Raw genomic sequence first — 26500 nt, 5'->3', positions numbered from 1 at the left:
TAAATAAAGGTCAAATCTGTGCATGTCTGATGAAGTGTCTCTTTTCTTATCAACATATTTAATAGAACAAAAAAAAAAAAACACCACTCTATGCACAGACTTGTTAAATGTGTTGACAGTGAGGTCTTTGGATTCTAAACAGTAACAGACTCCTGTGTGTTTACTGGAGGGAGGTCTTTCATTGCACTTTTACTTTGTCCAATGCAGGAACAATAAACACAAACAGCTATGTTTTTACATGCTTTGAGCACTACATCAATCGTAACATTAAAAGGCATTACATCATGTATTATAAGAGTTTAAAAAGATGAAAAATTATCATTTGGTGAAAAATTGGATTTTTACAGTGTTTGCAGTGTTTTCAGTGTTACAGTGTTTGACGTGTTACAGTGCTTACATTGTTTGCAGTGTTTACAGTGTTGCAGTGTTGCTGTGTTACAGTGTTTGCGGTGTTTGTGGTGTTTGCAGTGTTACGGTGTTTACTGTGTTACAGTGTTTGCAGTGTTCACAGTGTTACAGTATTTACAGTGTTTGCTGTGTTACTGTGTTTGCAGTGTTACGGTGTTTACTGTGTTACAGTGTTTGCAGTGTTCACAGTGTTACAGTGTTTGCTGTGTTACTGTGTTTGCAGTGTTACAGTGTTTGCCGTGTTTTCAGTGTTACAGTGTTTGATGTGTTACAGTGTTTACATTGTTTGCAGTGTTGCAGTGTTGCTGTGTTACAATGTTTGCAGTTGTACAGTGTTTGCGGTGTTTGTGGTGTTTGCAGTGTTATGGTGTTTACTGTGTTACAGTGTTTGCAGTGTTCACACTGTTACAGTGTTTACAGTGTTTGCAGTGTTTACAATGTTTGCAGTGTTAGTGTTTACTGTGTTAGTGTTTGCAGTGTTACAGTGTTTGCCATGTTTACATTGTTACAGTGTTTGCAGTGTTTACAATGTTTGCAGTGTTTGCAGTGTTACAGTGTTTACTGTGGTATAGTGTTGCAGTGTTGCTGTGTTCGTGTTTACAGTGTTACAGTGTTTGCTGTGTTACAGTGTTGGCAGTGTTACAGTGTTTACAGCGTTTGCAGTTTTATTGTGTTTGCAGTGTTTACAGTGTTTGCATTATTACGGTGTTGACAGTGTTACAGTGTTTGCAGTGTTTACAATGTTTGCAGTGTTTACAGTACTTGCAGTGTTTACAGCGTTTACTGTGTTTGCAGTGTTACAGTGTTTGCTGTGTTAGTGTTTACATTGTTTGCAGTGTTTACAGTGTTACAGTGTTAGTGTTACAGTGTTTGCAATGTTACAGTGTTTACTGTTTTACAGTGTTTGCAGTGTTACAGTGTTTACAGTGGTTAATGTGTTGCAGTGTTACAGTGTTTGCAGTGTTGCAGTGTTTGCAGTGTTAGTGTTTGCAGTGTTACAGTGTTTGCAGTGTTACAATGTTTACAGTGTTTACAGTGTTTGCGGTGTTTGCAGTGTTACAGTGTTTACTGTTAGTATTTGCAGTGTTTACAGTGTTACAGTGTTTACAGTGTTACAGTGTTTGCTGTGTTACTGTGTTTGCAGTGTTTACAGTGTTTGCAGTATTACTGTGTTTGCAGCGTTTACAGCGTTACAGTGTTTGCAGTGTTACAGTGTTTACTGTGTTACAGTGTTGCTGTGTTAGTGTTTACCGTGTTACAGTGTTTGCTGTGTTACAGTGTTTACAGTGTTGGCAGTGTTGGCAGTGTTACAGTGTTTGTAGTGTTACAGTGCTATTGTGTTTGCAGTGTTTACAGTGTTTGTATTGTTACAGTGTTGACAGTGTGACAGTGTTTGCAATGTTTGCAATGGTTGTAGTGTTTGCAGTGTTTACAGCGTTGACTGTATTTGCAGTGTTACAGTGTTCTCAGTGTTACAGTGTTTGCAATGTTACATTGTTACAGTGTTTGCAATGTTACAGTGTTACTGTGTTTACAGTGTTTACTGTTTTACAGTGTTTGCAGTGTTTACAGTGTTTATTGTGTTGCAGTGTTTGCAGTGTTTGCAGTGTTACAGTGTTTGCAGTGTTTACAATGTTTGCAGTGTTACAGTGTTTACTGTGTTACAGTGTTTACAGTGTCGCAGTGTTGCTGTGTTAGTGTTCACAGTGTTACAGTGTTTGCTGTGTTACAGTGTTTGCAGTGTTTACAGTGTTAGCGGTGTTCACAGTGTTTGCATTGTTACGGTGTTTACAGTGTTACAGTGTTTGCAGTGTTTACAGTGTTTGCAGTGTTTGCAGTGTTTGCAGCGTTTACTGTGTTTGCAGTGTTACAGTGTTTACAGTGTTTGTAGTGTTACATTGTTCACTGTTTACAGTGTTACAGTGTTTGCTGTGTTGCAGTGTTAGTGTTTGCAGTGTTGCAGTGTTTACAGCGTTTGCAGTGTTACAGTGTTTGCAGTGTTACAGTGTTTACAGTGTCACAGTGTTTGCTGTGTTACAGTGTTATTGTGTTTGCAGTGTTTACAGTGTTTGTAGTGTTACAGTGTTGCAGTGTTTGCAGTGTTACAGTGTTTACTGTGTTGCAGTGTTTTCAGTGTTACAGTGTTTACAATGTTTACTGTGTTACAGTGTTATTGTTTGCAGTGTTACAGTGTTTACTGTGTTTGCAGTGTTTGCAGTGTTACAGTGTTTACTGTGTTTGCAGTGTTAGTGTTTGCAGTGTTACAGTGTTTACAGTGTTACAGTGTTTGCTGTGCTACAGTGTTTGCAGTGTTTACAGTGTTACAGTGTTTACAGTGTTAGCTGTGTTACATTGTTATTGTGTTTGCAGTGTTTACAGTGTTGCAGTATTTACAGTGTTACAGCGTTTACAGTGTTAGCTGTGTTACATTGTTATTGTGTTTGCAGTGTTTACAGTGTTTGCAGTGTTACAGTGTTGCAGTATTTACAGTGTTACAGTGTTTGCAGTGTTACAGTGTTTACACATTTTGAGCTGTGTGATATGAGTATTTTAGCTCGTGTGTCTCCATCTTTAACTCCATGTTGACTTACTGTATAGTCTTGTCATGAACTGTTTGAATGGATCTTTATTCAGAGTCACAGCTCTCAGTGTGTTTCTGTGGAGCCCCTGAAGCTCTTTTTGCTCCAGCATCAGGGCAAATATCCAACTTGAAAGCTTACTTGCATGCAGCGCACGCACACACACACACACACACACACACACACACACACACACACACACACACACACACACACACACAGACACACACACACACACACACACACACACACACACACACACACACACACACACTATGGTGTGAGGCAAATTGTTCTCCTATTTGAAGTTATAACTTTTAAATATAAGCACACAGACTTGATGATGCACAAAGGACCTGCTAATAGCTCGTGGGGTATCCTCTTCATGGTGCTCGTTATGTACATGAACTCAAGTGGTACCGAACAGACTGGTAACATTATAGTTTCTGTTTACGTGCCACAACGCATTATGGGAAGCGTTATGGTCATAGTTATCGCCCATATGGAAGTCAAATAAAGAAATACGAGTGAAATAATTGATCTGGTCTCATGCCACTTGTTTGGATCAAGTTGGTTCAGTCAATGGTGCAGCGTCATTCTTCTTCGCTTTATCTTTTGCTCCAAACTCAACACCTTCAAAACTCAAAACTCACATTTTGTCTTTCCTCTTCCACTTCCTCGTCCTTCCTCCATGGTAGAAGAAGGACATGGAAGTTTTGCGGGGCTACTTATCGCTCCATCAGGCTGGAGAGAACCTCACCCTGAAGTGGACTCCCAACCAGCTCATCAACGGCACGCTGGGCGACTGTGACCTAGAGAAGAGGTAGCCAACATGTGAATAAAAAAGCATTTCATTACACATGGAATGATTCGAAGTGCAACCGCTACCTCTGAAGCTTTATTTTCCTCGTCCTACGTTGACCATCACATGTCCATTTTTTTCAGTATCTACTGGGACTATGCACTGACCGTTCCTCTGCGCCAGATCGTCTGCATCCACTGTCACCAGCGCCGTGAGTACACCGCTGCTGCTCACCGCTGCTGCTCTGCTGCTCACCTCTCCGTCATGGTGCTCTGCGTTGGTCACCTCCTCACAGCACGTCAGCAGTTCATGTCTCGAACATCATTAAAATAGATTTGAAGAATCAAAAGATCTAGCTTCATCTACCTCACTTCACTTTTCTTTCTACTTCTTCCCGTCTCATTCTTGCCTGATGTTTTCTTTTTTCAGCTGATTGTGGAGGGACGCTGGTTCTGGTCAGTCAGGACGGGATCCAGCGGCCCCCCCTGCATTTCCCCCCGGGCGGTCACCTCCTGGCCTTCCTCTCCTGTCTGGAAACAGGCCTGCTACCGCGGGGTCAGCTGGAACCGCCCCTCTGGTCCCAGAAAGGCAAGGTATCAAAAATAGCAAACATTATAAAAAATATTAATCTTATTTTTACACGTTATGTCTTCGAGAGGAACAGTGCATACTTAAACTAATAATGGACCTAAAACTGAGCCGTGGAGCCCATCATAGCTGAGCAGTCACTTCCCTTAGTACACTCACTTATAGTACTCTTACATGTCAGAAGTACTTCCATTTACATCAAACGGCACAAGTTAAAAAAAAAAAAGGCTTCAGGTTGGACGTCCCTCCCTTTCTGCTTGATTGTGGAAAGTGTCCATCATTCTACACTTTGTTTTTAGCGCACCGTCCGGGTAGTCACGGTGACGAGCATCAAAGTAAACAGTTTGCAATGTTGAGGCACTTATTACAAATATAGACAAATATTAACATTTGAAGTCAGGCAGCACCTTGTTAAACATCCTGGTGAACACTACGGTGGACGGTTGCCATAGTAACCGTCTCCAACTAAATGCCAGGAAGTGACAGGAGCTACAAGCAGTGTTGAAGAGTGACTAAGTCTGTATACTCAAGACCCGTACTACCTAAAATACATGATCAGTAGTTATATATGTACTTGTACACATACATTAGACAAAAGTATACATTCCAGTAACATGTTGCTCACATGTACATGTCACTATAGAAACATTCGAGTAGTTTATATCTGATGAAATAATATGATACAAGTTTATATATAAATGATGAGTACTTTTACTTTGATACATTTCACTCACAGTACTGATGCACTTTTCCTTGAGTGTTTTTTTCATTCTGGTGTTTCTTCCTGTACTTAAGTAAAAGATGTGAATACTTGGGAGATTAACGTGGACCAGCCGGAGACAACGGCACCAACACTAGAAGCCTCTTTCAGCTGCGTGCTTGTTTAAGTAGTAGTAGTAGTAGTATAGTAGTATATTAGTAGTAGTAGTAGTAGTAGTAGTAGTAGTAGTATAGTAGTAGTAGTAGTAGTAGTAGTAGTAGTAGTATAGTAGTAGTAGTAGTAGTAGTAGTAGTAGTAGTATAGTAGTAGTACAGAAGTAGTAGTAGTAGTAGTAGTAGTGTAGTAGTAGCAGTAGGAGTAGTAGTAGTAGTATAGTAGTAGTATAGTAGTAGTAGTAGTATAGTAGTAGTACAGAAGTAGTAGTATAGTAGTAGTAGTAGTAGTATAGTAGTAGTATAGTAGTAGTAGTAGTAGTAGTATAGTAGTAGTATAGTAGTAGTAGTAGTAGTAGTAGTAGTAGTATAGTAGTAGTACAGAAGTAGTAGTAGTAGATTAGTAGTAGTAGTAGTAGTAGAGTAGTAGTATTAGTAGTAGTAGTAGTTGTAGTATAGTAGTAGGTAGGTAGTTAGTTACTTTATTAATCCCCAAGAGGAAATTTTTTCGCTACAGCAGCATACAGGAAGCAATACGATAATACTAGAATAATAAAAAGCAATAAAATAGCAGTAAAAAAATATTAAATATAAAATGCACAGTATATACAGAATATACAGTAAAGTATATATCTATATATATTATATACAAACAACCAAGAAACACAGTCAACAGTGTTATTGTTGTGTGATGGATTTTGCCAGAGGCGAGTTATTGTACAGTCTTATTGCAGTGGACAGGAATGATCTCCTGTATCAGGAATGATCTCCTGTATCAGGAATGATCTCCTGTATCTGGAATGATCTCCTGTATCTGTCCTTGTGACAGTGGAGCTGGAGGAGTCTTTTGGAGAACGTCCTCCTCTGTCCCTGCAGCAGGTGGAGAGGGTGGTCAGGATTATCCAATATGGACAATAGTTTGTTCAGCGTCCTCCTCTCCACCACCTTTTCCAGGCTGTCCAGTTTGCAGCCAATGATGGAGCCGGCCTTCTTAACCAGTTTGTTAAGTCTGTTGGTGTCTCTGGCTCCAATGCTGCTCCCCCAGCAGACCACAGTGAAGTACAGTTCACTGGCCACAACAGATGGTAGAACATCTCCAACATCTCGCTGCACACATTGAAGGATCGAAGTTTCCTCAAGAAAAAGAGTCGACTCATCCCCTTCTTGTAGACAGCGTTGATGTTGGTCTTCCAGTTCAGTCTGTTGTCATGGAGACACCAGGTACTTGTACTCCTCAACCATGTCCACCTCCTCTCCCAGAACTCTCAGCGGTTGTGGAGCCGTCGTCTTCCTCCTGAAGTCGACCACCATCTCTCTGGTCTTGGCCACGTTCAGGAGGAGGTGATTTCTTCCCGCCCACTCCACAAAGTCCTCCACTACTGCCCTGTACTCCTCCTCCTGTCCATCCCTTATACACCGTCCACTGACTCCTCCTCCCGTCCATCCCTTATACACCGACCACTGACTCCTCCTCCCGTCCATCCCTTATACACCGTCCACTGACTCCTCCTCCTGTCCATCCCTTATACACCGACCACTGACTCCTCCTCCCGTCCATCCCTTATACACCGTCCACTGACTCCTCCTCCTGTCCATCCCTTATACACCGACCACTGACTCCTCCTCCCGTCCATCCCTTATACACCGTCCACTGACTCCTCCTCCTGTCCATCCCTTATACATCCTACCACTGACTCCTCCTCCCGTTCATCCCTTATACACCGTCCACTGCAGTCATCAGAGAACTTCTGCAGATGTCTTGACTCTGAGTTGTACTGGAAGTCAGTGGTGTAGAAGGTGAACAGGAAGGAGACAGAACAGTTCCCTGTGGAGCTCCAGTACCACTGACCACCGTATCAGACAGCACACTGCCCAGACGGACAAACTGTGGTCTGCCTGTCAGGTAGTCAGTGATCCAGGAGACGGTGGAAGTGTCCACCCCCTCCCCCCACCACCCGCAGCTTCTCACTCAGCAGCAGTGGTTGGATGGTGTTAAATGCACTGGAGAAATCAAAGAAAGTGATTCTCACAGATTCACCGGTTCCATCCAGGTGAGACTGAGCTCGTTGCAGCAGGTAGATGATGGCATCGTCCACTCCCACATGAGGCTGGTACACAAATTGTAGGGGGTCCAGAGAAGATTTCACCAGCGGCCTGAGGTGGGCCAAGACCAGCCTCTCCAGCACCTTCATCACATGAGATGTGAGGGCAACCGGTCGGTAGTTGTTGAGGCCAGATGGAGTCGTCTTCTTGGGGACTGGAACCAGGCAGGACGTCTTCCACAGCACCGGGACGTCCTCCTGCTTCAGGCTCAGGTTGAAGAGGTGTTGTAGGACCTCAGCCAGCTGGACGGCGCAGGTCTTCAGGACCCCGGGGCTGATGCCGTCAGGTCCTTCAGCCTTGTGCTGGTGGAGTCTCTCCAGCTGTCTCCTAACCTGGCCAGTTGTCACAGAGAGGGGGGTGAGGGGGGTGTGTGTGTGGGGTGGGGGGGTCATGGTGTCGATGGAGGAAGAGCCCTTTGAGATTGAGGGCTCTATGCAGTTCACCAGGGGGGGGCAGACGGGGAAGGGGGGAAGCAGCAGAGGTGTTTGGGAGGTGTAAGGTGTGGAGGAGACAGATGAGGGTGGTGAACTAAACCTGTTGAAGAAACAGTTTAGCTCATTGTTCCTCTCCAGGGAGACCCTGGTTTTTCCTCTCCAGGTTCCTCCTGGTTGTTCCTCTACAGGTTCCCCCTGGTTGTTCCTCTCCAGGTTCCCCCTGATTGTTCCTCTCCAGGTTCCCCCTGGTTGTTCCTCTCCAGGTTCCCCCTGGTTGGTCCTCTCTAAGTTCCCCCTGATTGTTCCTCTCCAGGTTCCCCCTGGTTGTTCCTCTCCAGGTTCCCCCTGGTTGTTCCTCTCCAGGTTCTCCCTGATTGTTCCTCTCCAGGTTCCCCCTGGTTGTTCCTCTCCAGGTTCTCCCTGGTTGTTCCTCTCCAGGTTCCCCCTGGTCGTCTCTCTCTCCCCTTGAACCCAGTAATCTCCTTCACACCGGTCATCACCTCCCTCACGTTGTTCTGCTGGAGTTTGGCCTCCAGCTTCCTCCTGTAGGAGTCCTTGCACTCCCTCATCTTCTCCTTCAGGTGACGCTGCACTCTCCTGAGCTCCTCCCTGTCTCCAGACCTGAAAGCTGCTTTCTTCTTATTAGGAAGAACTTTCAGGTCACTGGTGATCCATGGCTTATTGTTGGGGAAGCATTTTACAGTCCGGGATGGTACGGTGGAGTGTTCACAGAATTTAATGTATTCTGTGATACAGTCCGTCCTGCTGTTGATGTCCTCCCCATGTGGTCCACACAGCACATCCCAGTCCGTGGACTCAAAGCAGTCCTGCAGGGCGTCTTTATCTTCCTGTGTCCACCTCCTCACAGTCCTGGTGGTCACAGGCTGCCTCTGCACCAGAGGAACATACTTGGGGGTCAGCAGGACCAGGTTGTGGTCTGATCTACCAAGGGGGGGAAGGGCAGTAGTACTGAATGCATCCATGGCATTAGCATACAGTAAGTCCAGAGTTTTATTGTTCCGGGTGGGGCAGTTCACATACTGGTGAAAAGTTGGCAGTACTTTATCCAGACTGGTTAAAGTCTCCAGTAACTAACAGAAATGCACCGGGATGCTTAGTCTGAAGTTTGGACACAGTGGAGTGGATGGTGTCTGCTGCTGCCTCTACGTCAGCTGATGGAGGAACGTACACAGCGATAACAATGGCGGACGTGAACTCCCTTTGTAAATAATACGGACGCATCCCCACGGCTAGAAGTTCAATGTCCGGGCTACAGAAACGTTCCTTCAAACACACGTGGTCGGGATTGCACCACCTCTCGTTCACATAGACTGCAATCCCTCCACCTTTCTTCTTGCCGCTCCGAACAACGTCTCCGTCCGCCCGAACAGTCCTGAAGCCGGGTACGGCCGCGCTGTGGTCCGGGAGATGTGAGTGCAGCCATGTCTCGGTGAAACACATGATGCTGCACTCCCGGTACTCTCTCTGGGTCTTTACCAGCGCGCCGAGCTTGTCAGTCTTGTTGGCCAACGACCTCACGTTCCCCATTAAGATCTCCGGTACCGCTGGTTTATATCTCCTCCTCTTCGCCTTCAGTTTAGCTCCAGCTCTGCAACCCCGACGTCTTCTCCGAAGTTCGTCTGGGATTTCAGGCCTCGCTCCGGGCAGCAGCAGCAGTAGAGGTCTACTCAGCGCGATCAGCTGATCACGAGAGTAAACAATGGCCCCGGTCCACTGTGCGTAGCTCTCCGTTACAAAGAGGGAAAAAAGTAGAAGAGCCACCAGAAAAGTGGAAAAGTTACGGTCCATTGTCTGACCGTCACTTAACACACGTGAAGAAAAAAAAAAAAAAACTCCGAAGAGAGAAGAAAGAAAGAAAAATACTTAAAACAAAACACTCGGGGGAGCTGCTGTAACAGGCTGCCACTAGCACGGCGCCATCTTAGTTCCTCTTAATATAGTAGTAGTAGTAGTAGTATAGTAGTAGTATAGTAGTAGTAATAGTAGTAGTAGTAGTGTAATAGTAGTATAGTAGTAGTAGTAGTAGTAGTAGTAGTAGTATAGTAGCAGTAGTAGTAGTAGTAGTATTAGTATAGTAGTAGTAGTAGTAGTGTAGTAGTATAGTAGTAGTATAGTAATAGTAGTAGTAGTAGTATAGTAGTAGTAGTAGTAGTAGTATAGTAGTAGTAGTAGTATAGTAGTAGTAGTAGTAGTAGTATAGTAGTAGTAGTAGTTTAGTAGTAGTATAGTAGTAGTAGTAGTAGTAGTGTAGTAGTATAGTAGTAGTAATAGTAGTAGTAGTTTAGTAGTAGTAGAGTAGTAGTAGTATAGTAGTAGTATAGTGGTAGTAGTAGTATAGTAGTAGTGTAGTAGTATAGTAGTATAGTATTAGTAATATAGCAGTTTTTGGGAAGGTGTGTTTCATAAGGCAGCACCACCGTCTGCTGTGTACATCGGTTCCTCGGTTCCAGCTGCCTAAGTGTCCTCGGGCAAGACACTGAACTCCAAGTTGGCTCAGCTCAGTCTCATCAGTGTGTGAATGTAAACCAGGTCGGAGCGCTTTGAGGTGACCAAGCGCTCTACGTGCAGACCGTCCATCTTTTTGTATACTTTGATCTGTGTTGTCCTCCTTTGATCCGTGTGTTTGTCCTGCAGGGGAAAGTGTTCCCTAAGCTGAGGAAGAGGAGCAGCACCGCCCGGCTCCCCGACCAAGACCGGACCGGTGAGGAGCAGACAGCTGCTGACTACGTGTTTCGCATCGTGTACCCCGGATACCGATACGACGCCAGTAAGTGACCCGGTTACACGTCCGGTCAGCCGCTACAGACGCTCCTTCCTCCCTGAGGTAGAAATGTGATGTGTTTGTGGAGGAGCTGCTGTCCTCCCCCCCGCCTGCAGGGCAGCACCTCTAACTGTGTTCTCTGTCGTCCCGCGGGTGCGAGCAGTCACCATAAACTACCACCACACCACCGGCAGCCGCGCGCCGTCGCTGGACGATGACGAGGAAGAGGAAGATAGGCTCCATGCTATGATCTCAATGATCTGCTCGCGGAACCTCACAGACCCAAATGTCATGAAAGGTTTTTATCACCTGAACACACCCCCACCCCGAGACCTCACCCCGGCTTCAGACCCCCCCCCCCCCCCCCACACACACACACACACACACGCACACACACCCCTATGTGAGGCCCAACAGTGTAGAGCAGGCTGGGTTGACCAGGAGAACAAACTATAATCTAATAACTGGTGATCAATCTGAAACAGAGGCAGATCTACGACGGAGATATAAACTGAGCTGCTGAAACTCAAGCTGCCAAACAGGCAAGTTTTAAAAAGACAGAACTTCAGTCCAAAATAAAAGGACGTTTGATAGTTGAGACTCAAACGATAGGATTTCTATCATGCTGTTAATATCGCTCCATATTAACAGCCAGTCACATAATTATGTGTCATGTTGCTTTTAGGGACCAACCCACAAAGATCTTGCACCAAATTAGCAGTTAGCAACTTTGCTGAACTATTTACATTCTTTTACAATTAAAAAAAAGATTTCATGAACAAGGAGTCGATCCAGACGCAACAGACAGAGCTGGTGAAAAGCTGTGCAAACGCTGGGAACCTGTTTTATTGTTCAGTGAATGCACCATCTGCTGACTCATCACTGTTTTTCTCCCTTTTACGAGGTGCAATCAGAACGTTCCTGAACACAGCGCAGAGATGCACACAGAGGACGAGGACACCTCGAGGAGGAAGTGTTCAAAGTTACGTCTCAACATCAGCTCCTGAGTTCCTCACGTTTTTATGACCCCCATCAAACTCTGTAAACGGTCATCAGAGATCCTTGAAATGTCCAGAAAGTCTCCGGCGATGAAGCGACGAGCCGGGCGAGGTGTTGTGGTGACATCACGTTTCAAGAGGGGCGGAGCTTCACCGTCCCAGACCGAAGAAGAAGCGTCAGGTTCAGGAGACACCAGCTGGGTTTCAGAGTCAGACTGTCAACACCGAGTTCTACTGGGACCTCCTGAGGGGAACATTCCACCTGAAGTGTGTCGCCACGGCAACAGGCTTCTCCACCATGACAACATATTCAAAATGCAAACAGTCTTTGCTCCCTACTCGCTGGTATTTCTGCAGAAGTTTGACACAAACCAGCTCTCAGGTCCACGGTGACGTTAATGTGTGGAACTCAGGCGCTGATGTTGATCAGCTGATGTAACTCCTCCGGCTCCGTGTGCATCGCTGGGCTGGACTCTACAGGAAGAGTCTGTGATCACCTCGTGCTGTCACATGAATGATTGACAGCGTAATCTGGTAGGATACAATTCAGAGATGGTCTTTGTCCCGGATGTTGTCAGCCTGCCGACACTCCCCCCGACAGCCTTCCTGCTTTATGTCCTCCTGAAACACACTGAAACACACGGTCACATGAAAACCACCTCCATCACAGACTTCCCCAGGTGTCCTGGTCCTGGTCCTGATTCTGGTCCTGGTCCTGGCCCTGGTCCTGGTCCTGGTCCTGATTCTGGTCCTGGTCCTGGTCCTGATTCTGGTCCTGGTCCTGGTCCTGGTCAGCACTGTTGGGTTCACACTGTCGGGGCCAAGAACCGCTTTGATAATTTGCTTAGGTTTTTTTTGCACTCCTTTAATTTGACTTCAGTCTGTTTCCTTCTTTCGGTCCTTTCATTTCTCACTTGCACCATGCTTGAGTCTCTGCATGAGGATCTGCACCCGTTCCATCGTTTACCAGCGACTCTGTGTTTCTGCGTATTTGTGATGAAACCTCTTTGTTTTTGAGTTCTCTCTCTGACCTCCTCAGTTGTTTCTTCTGTGTTTGTGCAGTCGTTTGCTGCGATGCTGTTCACTGTAATTCTTCACTAACCCCGCCACCCCCACCCCCAACCCCCGTCCTCCACCCCTCTCATTACGGTCCTGTGGGGTTCTGCAGTAGTAGAGACGTGGAGTCCGTGTGAGCGGGGTGTCGTTACTGAGCCCACAAACAGCTGCTGATCCCGTCTAGTCTAATAAAGAGGCGGAGGCCGAACGTCGGCTCCCTCACACACTTTTTCTGTTGCCTTTTTTTAGTTTTGTTCTTAATATCATTTGTTTTTTGGGGTTATTGAACAACCAAAGCACAGCTTCATATTTATGACAGGTCATCAGCTCCAACCTGAAGAATTAAGGTGAAGAGCATTTATTTAATGTTGAAGTTTTTATGATTTTTCCTCCCCTTTGTGTGCCCTTCTACTGGTGTCCATTTGTTTTGGTTGTTTCTCGTCTTGTTCTGGCTTTTTGCATCCTGCATGGCCTGAGCCTCCTCCTCCTCCTCCTCCTCCTCCTCCTCCTCCTCTCCTCTCCTCTCCTCTCCTCTCCTCTCCTCTCCTCTCCTCTCCTCTCCTCTCCTCTCCTCTCCTCTGCCCTCCCCTCCTCCTCCTGCCTCCTCTCTGAATGAACTCAACCAGCATGACATCCCAGCATCCTCTCTGCCTGTCTCCCCCACAGCAGCGTTCCTGCTTCCTGAACCGTCCCTTCCACCTTTGGTTTCCTCTCTACACCTCTTCTTCAACATGTAACATGAGTGTCCAACTTTCATCCATCTACTCATCTCATAATGTCATGAATACCAAGCAAAGATACATGGAATGATGTATTTATGGTTGAGCTGAGGGACCTATGTCATAATATGTAAGACATAAAACACAGGTGGATTTAAAGCCCTTCAAAATAAGAGTGTAGCACATGAAAACTGCTCTGAGCGCAGAGACTTGTCCTCTCACTCTCGTTCTGTTCGGTTTAGACCACGGGGAGATGATGGAGATGCAGGGTTTCGGAGGCAGCCCGTCGTCGTGGCAACAGAGTGAAGTAACCACTCACGAGTCGCTGTGCCAGTCCTGCTCCTCGGCCGGCGGCGGCGTATCGTTCGACTACCCGGCCGGCTGCACCTGCATTCACGACCCGGCAGATATTCACACGTAAGCGTTCATTTACACACAACAGACTGGGATTCATAATTAATGAATTAATACGAAGTAGGTTTCATCAACGTGAGGAGATCAAGAACTCCTGGTTACCCCACAAAAAATTCAGTTATTATAAAAATATGTGTTGTTTTTACAAAGACAAATATTACTGGAACATAAAGGAAGATGAAGACGTTCAAACTGTCTGGTTGGATATGAATACATGAGTTTTAGTTTTTATTACCAAAGAGTGCTGCCATAAAATTCTTTAATTACAAATACACAGCTGTAGTTTGTTGCAGCTAAACATGCTTAAATTATTATATAAAGGAAGAACGCTGGGTATTAAACGATGACTAATCTGTTTAATTACATTTTAAAAAAAAAATTTTTTAGCAAATGGGCCAAAAAAATACTTTTAAGGTTTTGATTATTGTTCAGATAAAACAGTTTGAATTGGTCAACTTAGAAAACTGCGATCACCATTTGTTAAATTTTTGGATAAATTAATATACTCCAGGAAATAAAATAACTATATAAATTCATTCATCATAAAAATAATCATTTGTTGCAGCATTTCACAATATGACAATTAGTTTCTGGTCATTTAACACATTTCCAATTGTTATTATTTTTATCCTGGCTTCCCCCCTGAGGGTATTTTATACTAAAATGATGGATCATCTGTATTATTGCTAAATCGTTGTTCAATGTAATTTACATAAAACTTTATGTAAAACAATAACAAAGTACTGAAAATCAATAATATAGAGTAAAATAATCGAATTAAAATCTGACTTCAAATGAATTCAAGTTCACACTTTTAGTAGGATTGTATAAAAGTAAAGATACAGACAACTGAAAGGAAGATTCAAAGATGAGTCAAGATCAGAGACAAATATTTAAAATCAGATCTTCATGGTTTCAGATCAAATTGTGCTGATCTGGTTCATTTCATGAAATACATTTGTGCTGAATTCATACTGAACTTATTCATAATGATGGAGGAGAAAAGAGGTGGAGCTCGGTCCCCCAGGGTAGGTGCCTCCACCCCGGCACCGACCCCCTGATTCCCCCAGGCACCGAGCACCCCGGGCCCGACCCCCCGGGCCCGACCCCCCAGGCCCGACCCGTAGCAGAAGCAGAGCAGACAGAAATGTTGGAGTGGTGATAACAAATGTTTTCTGTCTCCAGAGTCCCGCTGAAGATGCTCTGCCAGAACATGAAGAGGCAGATCGTCTCCAGAGCTTTTTACGGATGTGAGTACATCACATCTGCACAACTTCTTTTTATTTCAGTAACAGCACAGAACCGATGTCATTAACTGGTCGGTCGGAGTCGATGGTGACTGCTACATATCACATCCTGCACATCATCAACTGAAACGTGGTCTCAGTGAACGTTTGTTCCTGCAGTCAATTTCTGTTCAGTCACTCTGAGTTTCTCTGCTGCTGTATTTAGGTTTTATAGTATTTTAATTCCATTCATCTTCTTGTGCAACACAGAAATGAAATGAACGGCTCCCGTTGTGTTTGCTTTAGTTTAATGTTCCTCCTGCACTTTGATGAGTCTCTCAAACAGCAGCAACATTAAACTGCACAATTGATCTGAAAATTAATTAAAGTAATCTTAAAAACAATATCTGCACGAGCTGCTGCTGAATAAAGTAATATGTTTCCAAACTAATGGAATATTCCTCTGATGAAGACTCTGTAATGAATTGCTGAGTTATTGAAATAGTGTGCATCACAGGGAAGAACTCATTGTTTTACCAACGTTGTTGAGAGAATTCAATTTGACAGAGAACTATAAAATACAAGTTTTAGTGGAAAGTATAAATATTTTTATATTTTTATATTTTCAGTACACTTTGCCAAAATCTGTAAAAATCATTGAGAGAAGCATATTTTCTACTCTTTGACTGAACATAATATAAACGTATGAACATAATATGAACATGATATGAACATAATATAGACATGATATGAACATAATATAACCATGATATGAACATAATATAACCATGATATGAACATAATATAAACATGATATGAACATAATATAAACATGATATGAACAGAATATAAACATGATATGAACATATGAACATAATATAAACATGATATGAACATATGAACATAATATAAACATGATATGAACATAATATAACCATGATATGAACATAATATAACCATGATATGAACATAATATAAACATGATATGAACAGAATATAAACATGATATGAACATATGAACATAATATAAACATGATATGAACATATGAACATAATATAAACATGATATGAACATAATATAACCATGATATGAACATAATATAAACATGATATGAACAGAATATAAACATGATATGAACAGAATATAAACATGATATGAACATATGAACATAATATAAACATGAAAAGAACATAATATAAACATGATATGAACATAATATAAACATATGAACATAATATAAACATGATATGAACAGAATATAAACATGATATGAACATATGAACATAATATAAACATGAAAAGAACATAATATAAACATGATATGAACATAATATAAACATATGAACATAATATAAACATGATATGAACATAATATAAACATATGAACATAATATAAACATGATATGAACGTAATATAAACATGATATGAACATGATATGAACATGAAATGAACATGAAATGAACATAATATAAACATGACATGAACATATGAACATGATATAAATGTGATGTGAACATATGAACATGAAATGAACATAATATAAACATGATATGAACATGATATAAACATGATATGAACATATGAACATGATATGAACATATAAACATGATATGAACATGATATGAACATGAAATGAACATAATATAAACATGACATGAACATATGAACATGATATGAACGTGATATGAACATATGAACATGACATTAACATAATATAAACATGATATAAACATGATATGAACATATGAACATGATATGAACATATAAACATGATATGAACATGAAATGAACATAATATAAACATGACATGAACATATGAACATGATATGAACGTGATATGAACATATGAACATGACATTAACATAATATAAACATGATATAAACATGATATGAACATATGAACATGATATGAACATATAAACATGATATGAACATGAAATGAACATAATATAAACATGACATGAACATGATATAAACATGATATGAACATATGAACATGATATGAACATATAAACATGATATGAACATGATATGAACATGAAATGAACATAATATAAACATGACATGAACATATGAACATAATATAAACATGATATGAACATGATATAAACGTGATATGAACATATGAACATGAAATTAACAATATAAACATGATATGAACATAATATAAACATGATATGAACATATGAACATGATATGAACATATAAACATGATATGAACATATGACCATGATCATGATATGAACATGATATGAACATGAAATGAACATAATATAAACATGACATGAACATATGAACATGATATGAACATATAAACATGAAATTAACATAATATAAACATGATATGAACATAATATAAACATGATATGAACATGATATGAACATGAAATGAACATAATATAAACGTGACATGAACATATGAACATAATATAAACATGATATGAACATATGAACATGAAATTAACAATATAAACATGATATGAACATATAAACATGATATGAACATGATATGAACATATGACCATGATCATGATATGAACATGATATGAACATGATATGAACATATAAACATGAAATTAACATAATATAAACATGATATGAACATAATATAAACATGATATGAACATGATATAAACATGATATGAACATATGAACATGATATGAACATATGAACAGAATATAAACATAATATGAATGTAATATAAACATGATATGAACATGATATGAACATGAAATGAACATGAAATGAACATAATATAAACATGACATGAACATATGAACATAATATAAACATGATATAAACGTGATATGAACACATGAACATGAAATGAACATAATATAAACATGATATGAACATGATATAAACATGATATGAACATGATATGAACATATAAATATGATATGAACATATGAACATGAAATGAACATAATATAAACATGACATGAACATATGAACATAATATAAACATGATATGAACATGATATAAATGTGATATGAACATAATATAAACATGACATGAACATATGAACATAATATAAACATGATATGAACATGATATAAATGTGCTATGAACATATGAACATGAAATTAACATATAAACATGATATGAACATGATATGAACATATGACCATGATCATGATATGAACATGATATGAACATGAAATGAACATAATATAAACATGACATGAACATATGAACATGATATGAACGTGATATGAACATATGAACATGACATTAACATAATATAAACATGATATGAATGTAATATAAACATGATATGAACATGATATGAACATGATATGAACATGAAATGAACATAATATAAACATGACATGAACATATGAACATATAAACATGAAATTAACATAATATAAACATGATAGGAACATAATATAAACATGATATGAACATATGAACATGGTATGAACATGATATGAACATATGACCATGATCATGATATGAACATGATATGAACATGAAATGAACATAATATAAACATGACATGAACATATGAACATGATATGAACATATAAACATGAAATTAACATAATATAAACATGATATGAACATAATATAAACATGATATGAACATGATATAAACATGATATAAACATATGAACATGATATGAACATATGAACAGAATATAAACATGATATGAATGTAATATAAACATGATATGAACATGATATGAACATGAAATGAACATGAAATGAACATAATATAAACATGACATGAACATATGAACATAATATAAACATGATATAAACGTGATATGAACACATGAACATGAAATTAACATAATATAAACATGATATGAACATGATATAAACATGATATGAACATATGAACATGATATGAACATATAAATATGATATGAACATGATATGAACATGAAATGAACATAATATAAACATGACATGAACATATAAACATAATATAAACATGATATGAACATATGAACATAATATAAACATGTCATGAACATAATATAAACATGATATGAACATATGAACATGATATGACCATGATATCAACATGATACAAACATGATATGAACATATGACCATGATCATGATATAAACATATGAACATGATATGACCATGATATGACCATGATATGAACATGATATAAACATGATATAAACACGATATAAACATATGGCCATGATATAAACATGATATAAACATATGACCATGATATAAACATGATATAAACATGAACTGACATGATATAAACATATGACCATGATATAAACATGATATAAACATGATATGAACATATGACCATGATATGACCATGATATAAACATGATATGACCATGATATAAACATGATATGAACATATGACCATGATATGACCATGATATAAACATATGAACATGATATGAACATGATATGACCATGATATAAACATGATATGAACATATGAACATGATATGACCATGATATGAACATATGACCATGATATGACCATGATATAAACATGATATGAACATATGAACATGATATGAACATGACCATGATATAAACATGATATAAACATATGAACATGATATGAACATGATATGACCATGATATAAACATTATATGAACATATGAACATGATATGACCATGATATGAACATATGACCATGATATGACCATGATATAAACATGATATAAACATATGAACATGATATGAACATGATATGACCATGATATAAACATTATATGAACATATGAACATGATATGACCATGATATAAACATGATATGACCATGATATAAACATGATATGAACATATGAACATGATATGAACATGACCATGATATAAACATGATATAAACATATGAACATGATATAAACATGATATGACCATGATATAAACATTATATGAACATATGAACATGATATGACCATGATATAAACATGATATGACCATGATATAAACATGATGTAAACATGATATAAACATGATATGAACATATGACCATGATATGACCATGATATAAACATATGAACATGATATGAACATGATATGACCATGATATAAACATGATATGAACATATGACCATATGACCATGATATAAACATGATATGAACATATGAACATGATATGAACATATGAACATGATATGAACATGATATGAACATGATATGACCATGATAAGAACATATGAACATATGACCATGATATAAACATGATATAAACATGATATGAACGTGATATGAACATGATATGACCACTACATATAGATATTAATTATCTATTGACTTGTCGTCATGATGTTGAGAACCGCAGGAAAGACGGAGATGTAAAAAATTGTGATTTTGTTCAGTGTGAGAATACAACGTCCTGACTCTGCTGTGACCCGTCCGTCAGGGCTGGCCTACTGCCGCCATCTGTCCACAGTGAGGACTCACCTGTCAGCGCTGGTCAACCACAACATCGTCCCCCCAGACAGACCCTGCGAGGCGTCGGGGGGGCTCAGCCGAGAGGTGTGGAGCAAATACCAGAAGGACTGCAAGGTGTGTGGAGACCTGAGACCTGCAGGAGGAGTGTTCATCTTCCTCTGCTTCACTCTGGTCTGCAGCGCTCACAATGTAACACCATCTCTATCCTCTCCACCATCCCCACCCTCTCCATCCTCTCCACCATCTCCATCCTCCCCATCCTCTCCACCCTCCCCATCCTCTCCATCCTCTCCACCATCTCCATCCTCTCCACCACCTCCATTTTCCCCATCCTCTCCATCCTCTCCACCATCTCCATCCTCTCCATCCTCTCCACCATCTCCATCCTCTCCACCATCTCCATCTTCTCCATCCTCTCCACCATCTCCATCCTCTCCATCCTCTCCATCCTCTCCACCATCTCCATCCTCTCCACCCTCTCCATCCTCTCCACCATCTCTACCCTCTCCACCATCTTCATCCTCTCCATCCTCTCCGTCCTCTCCGTCCTCTCCATCCTCTCCACCCTCTCCACCATCTCCATCCTCTCCATCCTCTCCACCATCTCCATCCTCTCCACCATCTCCATCTTCTCCATCCTCTCCACCATCTCCATCCTCTCCATCCTCTCCACCCTTTCCACCATCTCCATCCTCTCCATCCTCTCCACCATCTCCATCCTCTCCACCATCTCCATATCTCCATCCTCTCCACCATCTCCATCCTCTCCATCCTCTCCACCATCTCCATCCTCTCCACCCTCTCCATCCTTTCCACCATCTCCACCCTCTCCACCATCTCCATCCTCTCCATCCTATCCACCATCTCCATCCTCTCCACCATCTTCATCCTCTCCATCCTCTCCACCCTCTCCATCCTCTCCACCCTCTCCACCATCTCCATCCTCTCCATCCTCTCCACCCTCTCCATCCTCTCCATCCTCTCCACCCTCTCCACCATCTCCATCCTCTCCATCCTCTCCACCCTCCCCACCATCTCCACCCTCTCCACCATCTCCATCTTCTCCATCCTCTCCACCATCTCCATCCTCTCCATCCTCTCCATCCTCTCCACCCTCTCCACCATCTCCATCCTCTCCACCCTCTCCACCATCTCCATCTTCTCCATCCTCTCCACCATTTACATCCTCTCCATCCTCTCCACCCTCTCCACCATCTCCATCCTCTCCACCCTCTCCACCATCTCCATCTTCTCCATCCTCTCCACCATCTCCATCCTCTCCACCGTCTACATCCTCTCCATCCTCTCCACCATCTCCACCCTCTACACCCTCTCCATCCTCTCATCCTCTTGTCCTCTCCATCCTCTCCATCCTCTCCACCCTCTCCACCCTCTCCATCCTCTCATCCTCTCCACCCTCTCCATCCTCTCCTTCACTCTAATCAAACTTTAATGAGTTTAGTGAAATTATGTCTCATTACAGAGTGCAGTATAATACTACTGTAGCTATTAAAGCAGCGACTGCAATCATTCGCTGTCATCATTACTAATTTACACTCTTCATATTTTCTCTGTCTTCCTCCATTCAGATCACAATCACTCTTCCTCTCCCATTATTAATGCACTTCCTCTTCCTCCCATCTGTCTTTTCCTTTTGGTCTATATTCCTCTTATCCTTTCTGTATTTATGTGTGTGTGTGTGTGTGTGTGTGTGTGTGTGTGTGTGTGTGTGTGTGTAGAACTATAAGGAGCTGGAGCTGCTCAGGCTGGTTTATTATGGTGGAGTGCAGCATGACATCAGGAAGGAGGTGTGGCCTTTCCTGCTGGGACACTACAAGTTTGGCATGGGCAAAAAGGACATGAGTCAGGTAGAGCAGACACACACACACACACACACACACACACACACACACACACACACACACACACACACACACACACATAAAACATTGTCCTAAATTCAACTTTTATTTTGAAAATATTCCTTCTGAAGATTGATGCGAAGATCAGCGAGCGCTACCAGCAGGTGATGCGGGAGTGGAAGGCTTGCGAGGTGATCGTCAAGCAGAGGGAGAAGGAGATGCAGTCGGCCATCTTTGCCAAGCTCTCGTCAGGCAGCAGCATCGACAGCCACGTCCTGCGACTCGTGCATCGAGACTCCACACTCAGCAATGAGGTGAAGGAGCCCAACACAATATAACATCCTCTCAGTAGCATGTTTTATTAAACAGGCAGCCGACTGTTCTTTGGAATGATTTAATGAAACTCTTAATATAAACTGTATGCTATGAGGGTGAATATAAAATATAGCTATTATGGTGTCCTGTCTCTGAGTTGGTTGTAATAATATAATTTGTTGGGCATTTTATTTTTATGGAAAATGTAACAGGAAATGATTGGGACAGAGAGGAGGGAAAGGACTTCATAAACTTACTGTTACTTTTTTAGTAGAAAAATAATACTTTCGAAGAACATGTAATACTTTATTTGGAGTGCAAAACTACGAACTATAAAAATCAAAGTAGCTTCATGAGTAAAAGAAAGAATACAGTCACATCTTTTTAAAACATCCAAATATATATGTAAGGAGATGACAGTGATTCTGTGTATGAATTCATATTCATATGGACATATTTCAGCAATAAATAAATAATTAATTTGAAGCCCAACATACAGTACATGTAATTACAGACCAGATGTTTACAGTGTTCAGGTTCACTGCTCATATGAACCCAAAGGTTTCAGAAGGACTGGAATTATTATGATAAACAACCTCATCTCCACAATGTCTTAACAAGTTTGAACATACAATGTAAGTAAACATTTAAGGGATGAGATGTAGTGGAAGGAGACATGGAAGAAGGAAGAAACACTCCCTGAACAATAGAAACATGGAAGTCCTGCTAAGTCAGTTAAATGGGACCAGATGCAGTTTGAATTAATGAATGAATGAATACATGAATAAGTGATTGAATGAATAAATTAAGTGATTGAATGAATGGTAAATGGTCTGTACTTGTATAGTTTTATCACCTTTTGGTCTCAAAGCTCTTTAACATGGTTTTCCATTCATCCATTCACTCACTAATGAGATAGATCACCATGCAAGGTGCTGCCCTCAGGAGAACATTCACACACTGATGGTTCACCATCAGGCGCAACTTAGGGTTCAGTGTCTTGCTCAAGGACACTTAGGCATGTGGACAGGAGGAGCTGGGGATCGAACCACCAACCTTCTGATTAGTGTGCAACCCACTCTACTGAGCCGCAGCCTCCAGACAAATGCAGTTTGAATTAATGAATGAATGAGTGAATAAATAAATGAATAAGTGAGTGAATAAATTAATGAATGGGTGAATGAGTGAGTGAATGAATGAGTGAGTGAATAAATGAATGAATGAATGAGTGAATGGGTGAATGAATGGATGAATGAATGAGTGAATGGATGAATGAGTGAGTGGGTGAGTGAGTGAATGAATGAGTGAATTAATGAATAAGTGAGTGAATTAATGAATGAATGAGTGAGTGAGTGAATTAATGAGTGAGTGAATTAATGAATGAATGAGTGTGAATGAGTGAATGAACGAATGAATGAATGAATGAATGAGTGAATGAATGAATGAATGAATGAATGAATAACATCCTTAATAGGCAGACAGTGTTTAACTGCAGGAATACAGGAAGTCATGACACCAGATGAATCCACCTGTACTCCTCCAACACTTCAACTTCTGTCCTCTTCCAGGTGTTCATGTCTGTGGATGAGCCCGACGCCGGAAGCCAGGAGACCCCCAGTGCAGAGGACAGCACCCCCACCATGAGCACCCTGGTTCCTCCCGTGGCCCTCCCCCCAGAGGACCGGCCCCTGGTGGAGTTTGACTCCCCAGACTCGGGTCTCCCTTCGTCCAGGAACTACTCGGTGACCTCTGCTCACTCCCAGATCCTGTCCAGCATAGACGACGGCCAGAGCACGGAGGAGGAGGGAGGGGGCGGGGAGGAGGGCAGGAACCCGGGGGTCGTGGGGGAACGTCGGGACTCTCTGACGGAGGACAGGCTGTGCAGTCAGATGGACAAACTGGTGACCAACGGAGCAGCTGCTGAGGGGATGTCCCCGTCACTGTCCTCCTACACAGTACGTACTGCATTTCCATATGTCTTCATGTCCTCCAACAAGAAGGGGGACAAAGTAAACTGGAGGCTTTAATTATCAGCACACCACAATATAAAAGGATGGAACAGAGAGAACCTCACAGAGTGACATGTTGACGTTTATCCTGCAGGTGGAAGATAAGAAAATGTCTTTTTTTTATGACTAATATTTTACTGATTCTGGACAAACAAAGAACACAATCAAATAAACACAGAAGTGAACAAAACAATAAAATAATAACAAAAAGCACTTTTTAGGAGCAGCACACTGACACTGGGTCTCATTCACGTCAACATTTCTCTGAATTTATGCTCCACGACTACATCACATTCACCCTGCATATCTCCTGATCTACACACTGACTGGATATAAAAGAGTTCGTAGCTTCAGGTCTGTAAAATGGTTCCGATCCAGAAGTGTCTTCAGCTGCAATACCAGCGAGTGCCACTAGAGGTCGGCTCCAAAAAGCCTCCGGCTCCATAGACTCCCATTCAACTTCTCTCATCAAATCCAAAGTGAATAAAATGTGTCCATCAGTTATCTCGGTGTTGTTAGCTAAAGTCACTCCTTCTTCTTAGTTTTCTGGAGGTCCATCTGAAAATAATCCCTCATTCATTAGAAAAGAAGATTCAAGAAGACCTGTTTTTGGGGGCGTGTCTGTTTGATTGACAGGCCTGTGGTGCAGTCAGGTTACAGCTATCGGTGGGCGGGACGTAGTATCGTCAGGTTTCCAATCAGATCAGTCAGATCCACCGCTGGCTCCTCCCCCAGCTCGTCCAAATATGGTCACTTCCTGCTCCAAACCGCTCCGAACTAGCAATATGGCGACTGACAAAAGACAGGTTCTGCTGTTGTAGTTCATCCACCTTGAAGTTGAACATGTTTTCCATTATGAGCTGCTTCTTCTGCTCGGCACAGTTGTAAAGAGAAGTTATCAGAGTTCAGTCAGCTACATCCAGTCTGACCGTCCTCCTCTGACCTCTGACCTCTGATCAACATGATGCTGCTCACTGCATGTTTCTGTCGTTCGCTCCATTCAGAGGAAACTTTAGACTGTCGTGGTGAGAATCCCGTCTCCCAGAAGCTGGGACTTCCCTTCAGCCCCTCAGTCAAGTCATCATTTTGTCTTCCCACAGATCGAGCTGCTGGACACAGTCGCCCTCAACCTCCACAGAATAGACAAAGACGTGCAGCGCTGCGACCGCAACTATTATTACTTCACCACAGGCAACCTGGAGAAACTCCGCAACATCATGTGCAGGTAGAGACGCCTTCAGTTCCAGTTGGAGGATCAAACCCAGGCAGCTCCTGTACACTACCTGCTATACACCGAGCAGACCAGGGGAAGTCAGGAGTGTTGGATATATAGATCAAAGGTCAGAGGTTAATGAGTGGACTCTGGTCTTATATTCACAAGTAGCATGACACCAAATGAAAGCTAACATTGATCCTCACAGTGTGCAGTTTCCCACCAGTAGTCATTGTGTGGGTGTAAATGTTCAGGAGCAGGTGGAGCACTGCATCTGGGAATCACGTTTACAGTGATTCATGCTGTGGGCTGACCGAAACAATGAGCTAAAAGATGCTAAAAAGGGTCAGGTAGTAATTCTTGTAGTCCGTGTGCAGACAAATGTTTGATGTGACATGAGTGGATTAATAGTGACATGCTGATGTGTGAGAAGCTGCTGAAGGAGGACCAGGAACTATGTAAAGTTTTATTCTAACAATGTTCATAGTGTTTGATGTGAACTATGAATCACCAAAGTAACGTATAGTTTCAGATACACACTCGGAGTGAGAGTGAACAGTGTACCTCTGAGAGTGAACAGTGTACCTCAGTGAGAGTGAACAGTAACTCAGTGAGAGTGAACAGTGTACCTCAGTGAGAGTGAACACTGTACCTCAGTGAGAGTGAACACTGTACCTCAGTGAGAGTGAACAGTAACTCAGTGAGAGTGAACACTGTAC

General features: G+C 41.5%; 1 protein-coding gene across 7 annotated transcripts in view; it reads left to right on the top strand.

Moving 5' to 3' along the window:
* sgsm2 (small G protein signaling modulator 2) overlaps positions 1-26500 on the top strand; it is a 124111-nt gene that overhangs the window by 94451 nt on the left and 3160 nt on the right. For 4 of the 7 annotated variants that reach the window (XM_069166581.1, XM_069166583.1, XM_069166585.1 and 1 more), the window contains 12 exons: positions 3686-3810; positions 3933-4000; positions 4219-4382; positions 10443-10575; positions 10733-10867; positions 13585-13759; positions 14942-15006; positions 20351-20553; positions 22122-22250; positions 22376-22558; positions 24128-24514; positions 25669-25793. In XM_069166581.1, coding sequence (XP_069022682.1) covers positions 3686-3810; positions 3933-4000; positions 4219-4382; positions 10443-10575; positions 10733-10867; positions 13585-13759; positions 14942-15006; positions 20351-20553; positions 22122-22250; positions 22376-22558; positions 24128-24514; positions 25669-25793 — 1892 coding nt within the window. The remainder of the gene's footprint in view (positions 1-3685; positions 3811-3932; positions 4001-4218; positions 4383-10442; positions 10576-10732; positions 10868-13584; positions 13760-14941; positions 15007-20350; positions 20554-22121; positions 22251-22375; positions 22559-24127; positions 24515-25668; positions 25794-26500) is intronic. The other 3 variants (XM_069166582.1, XM_069166584.1, XM_069166588.1) reach the window with 3 other exon arrangements.

The sequence above is a fragment of the Embiotoca jacksoni genome, unplaced genomic scaffold (genome assembly GCF_022577435.1).
Source record: "Embiotoca jacksoni isolate LCO1_2020_lvr unplaced genomic scaffold, fEmbJac1.0.p SCAF_39, whole genome shotgun sequence".
NCBI classification, from domain to species: Eukaryota; Metazoa; Chordata; class Actinopteri; family Embiotocidae; genus Embiotoca; species Embiotoca jacksoni.
This window is presented reverse-complemented; position numbering and strand designations above follow the sequence as displayed.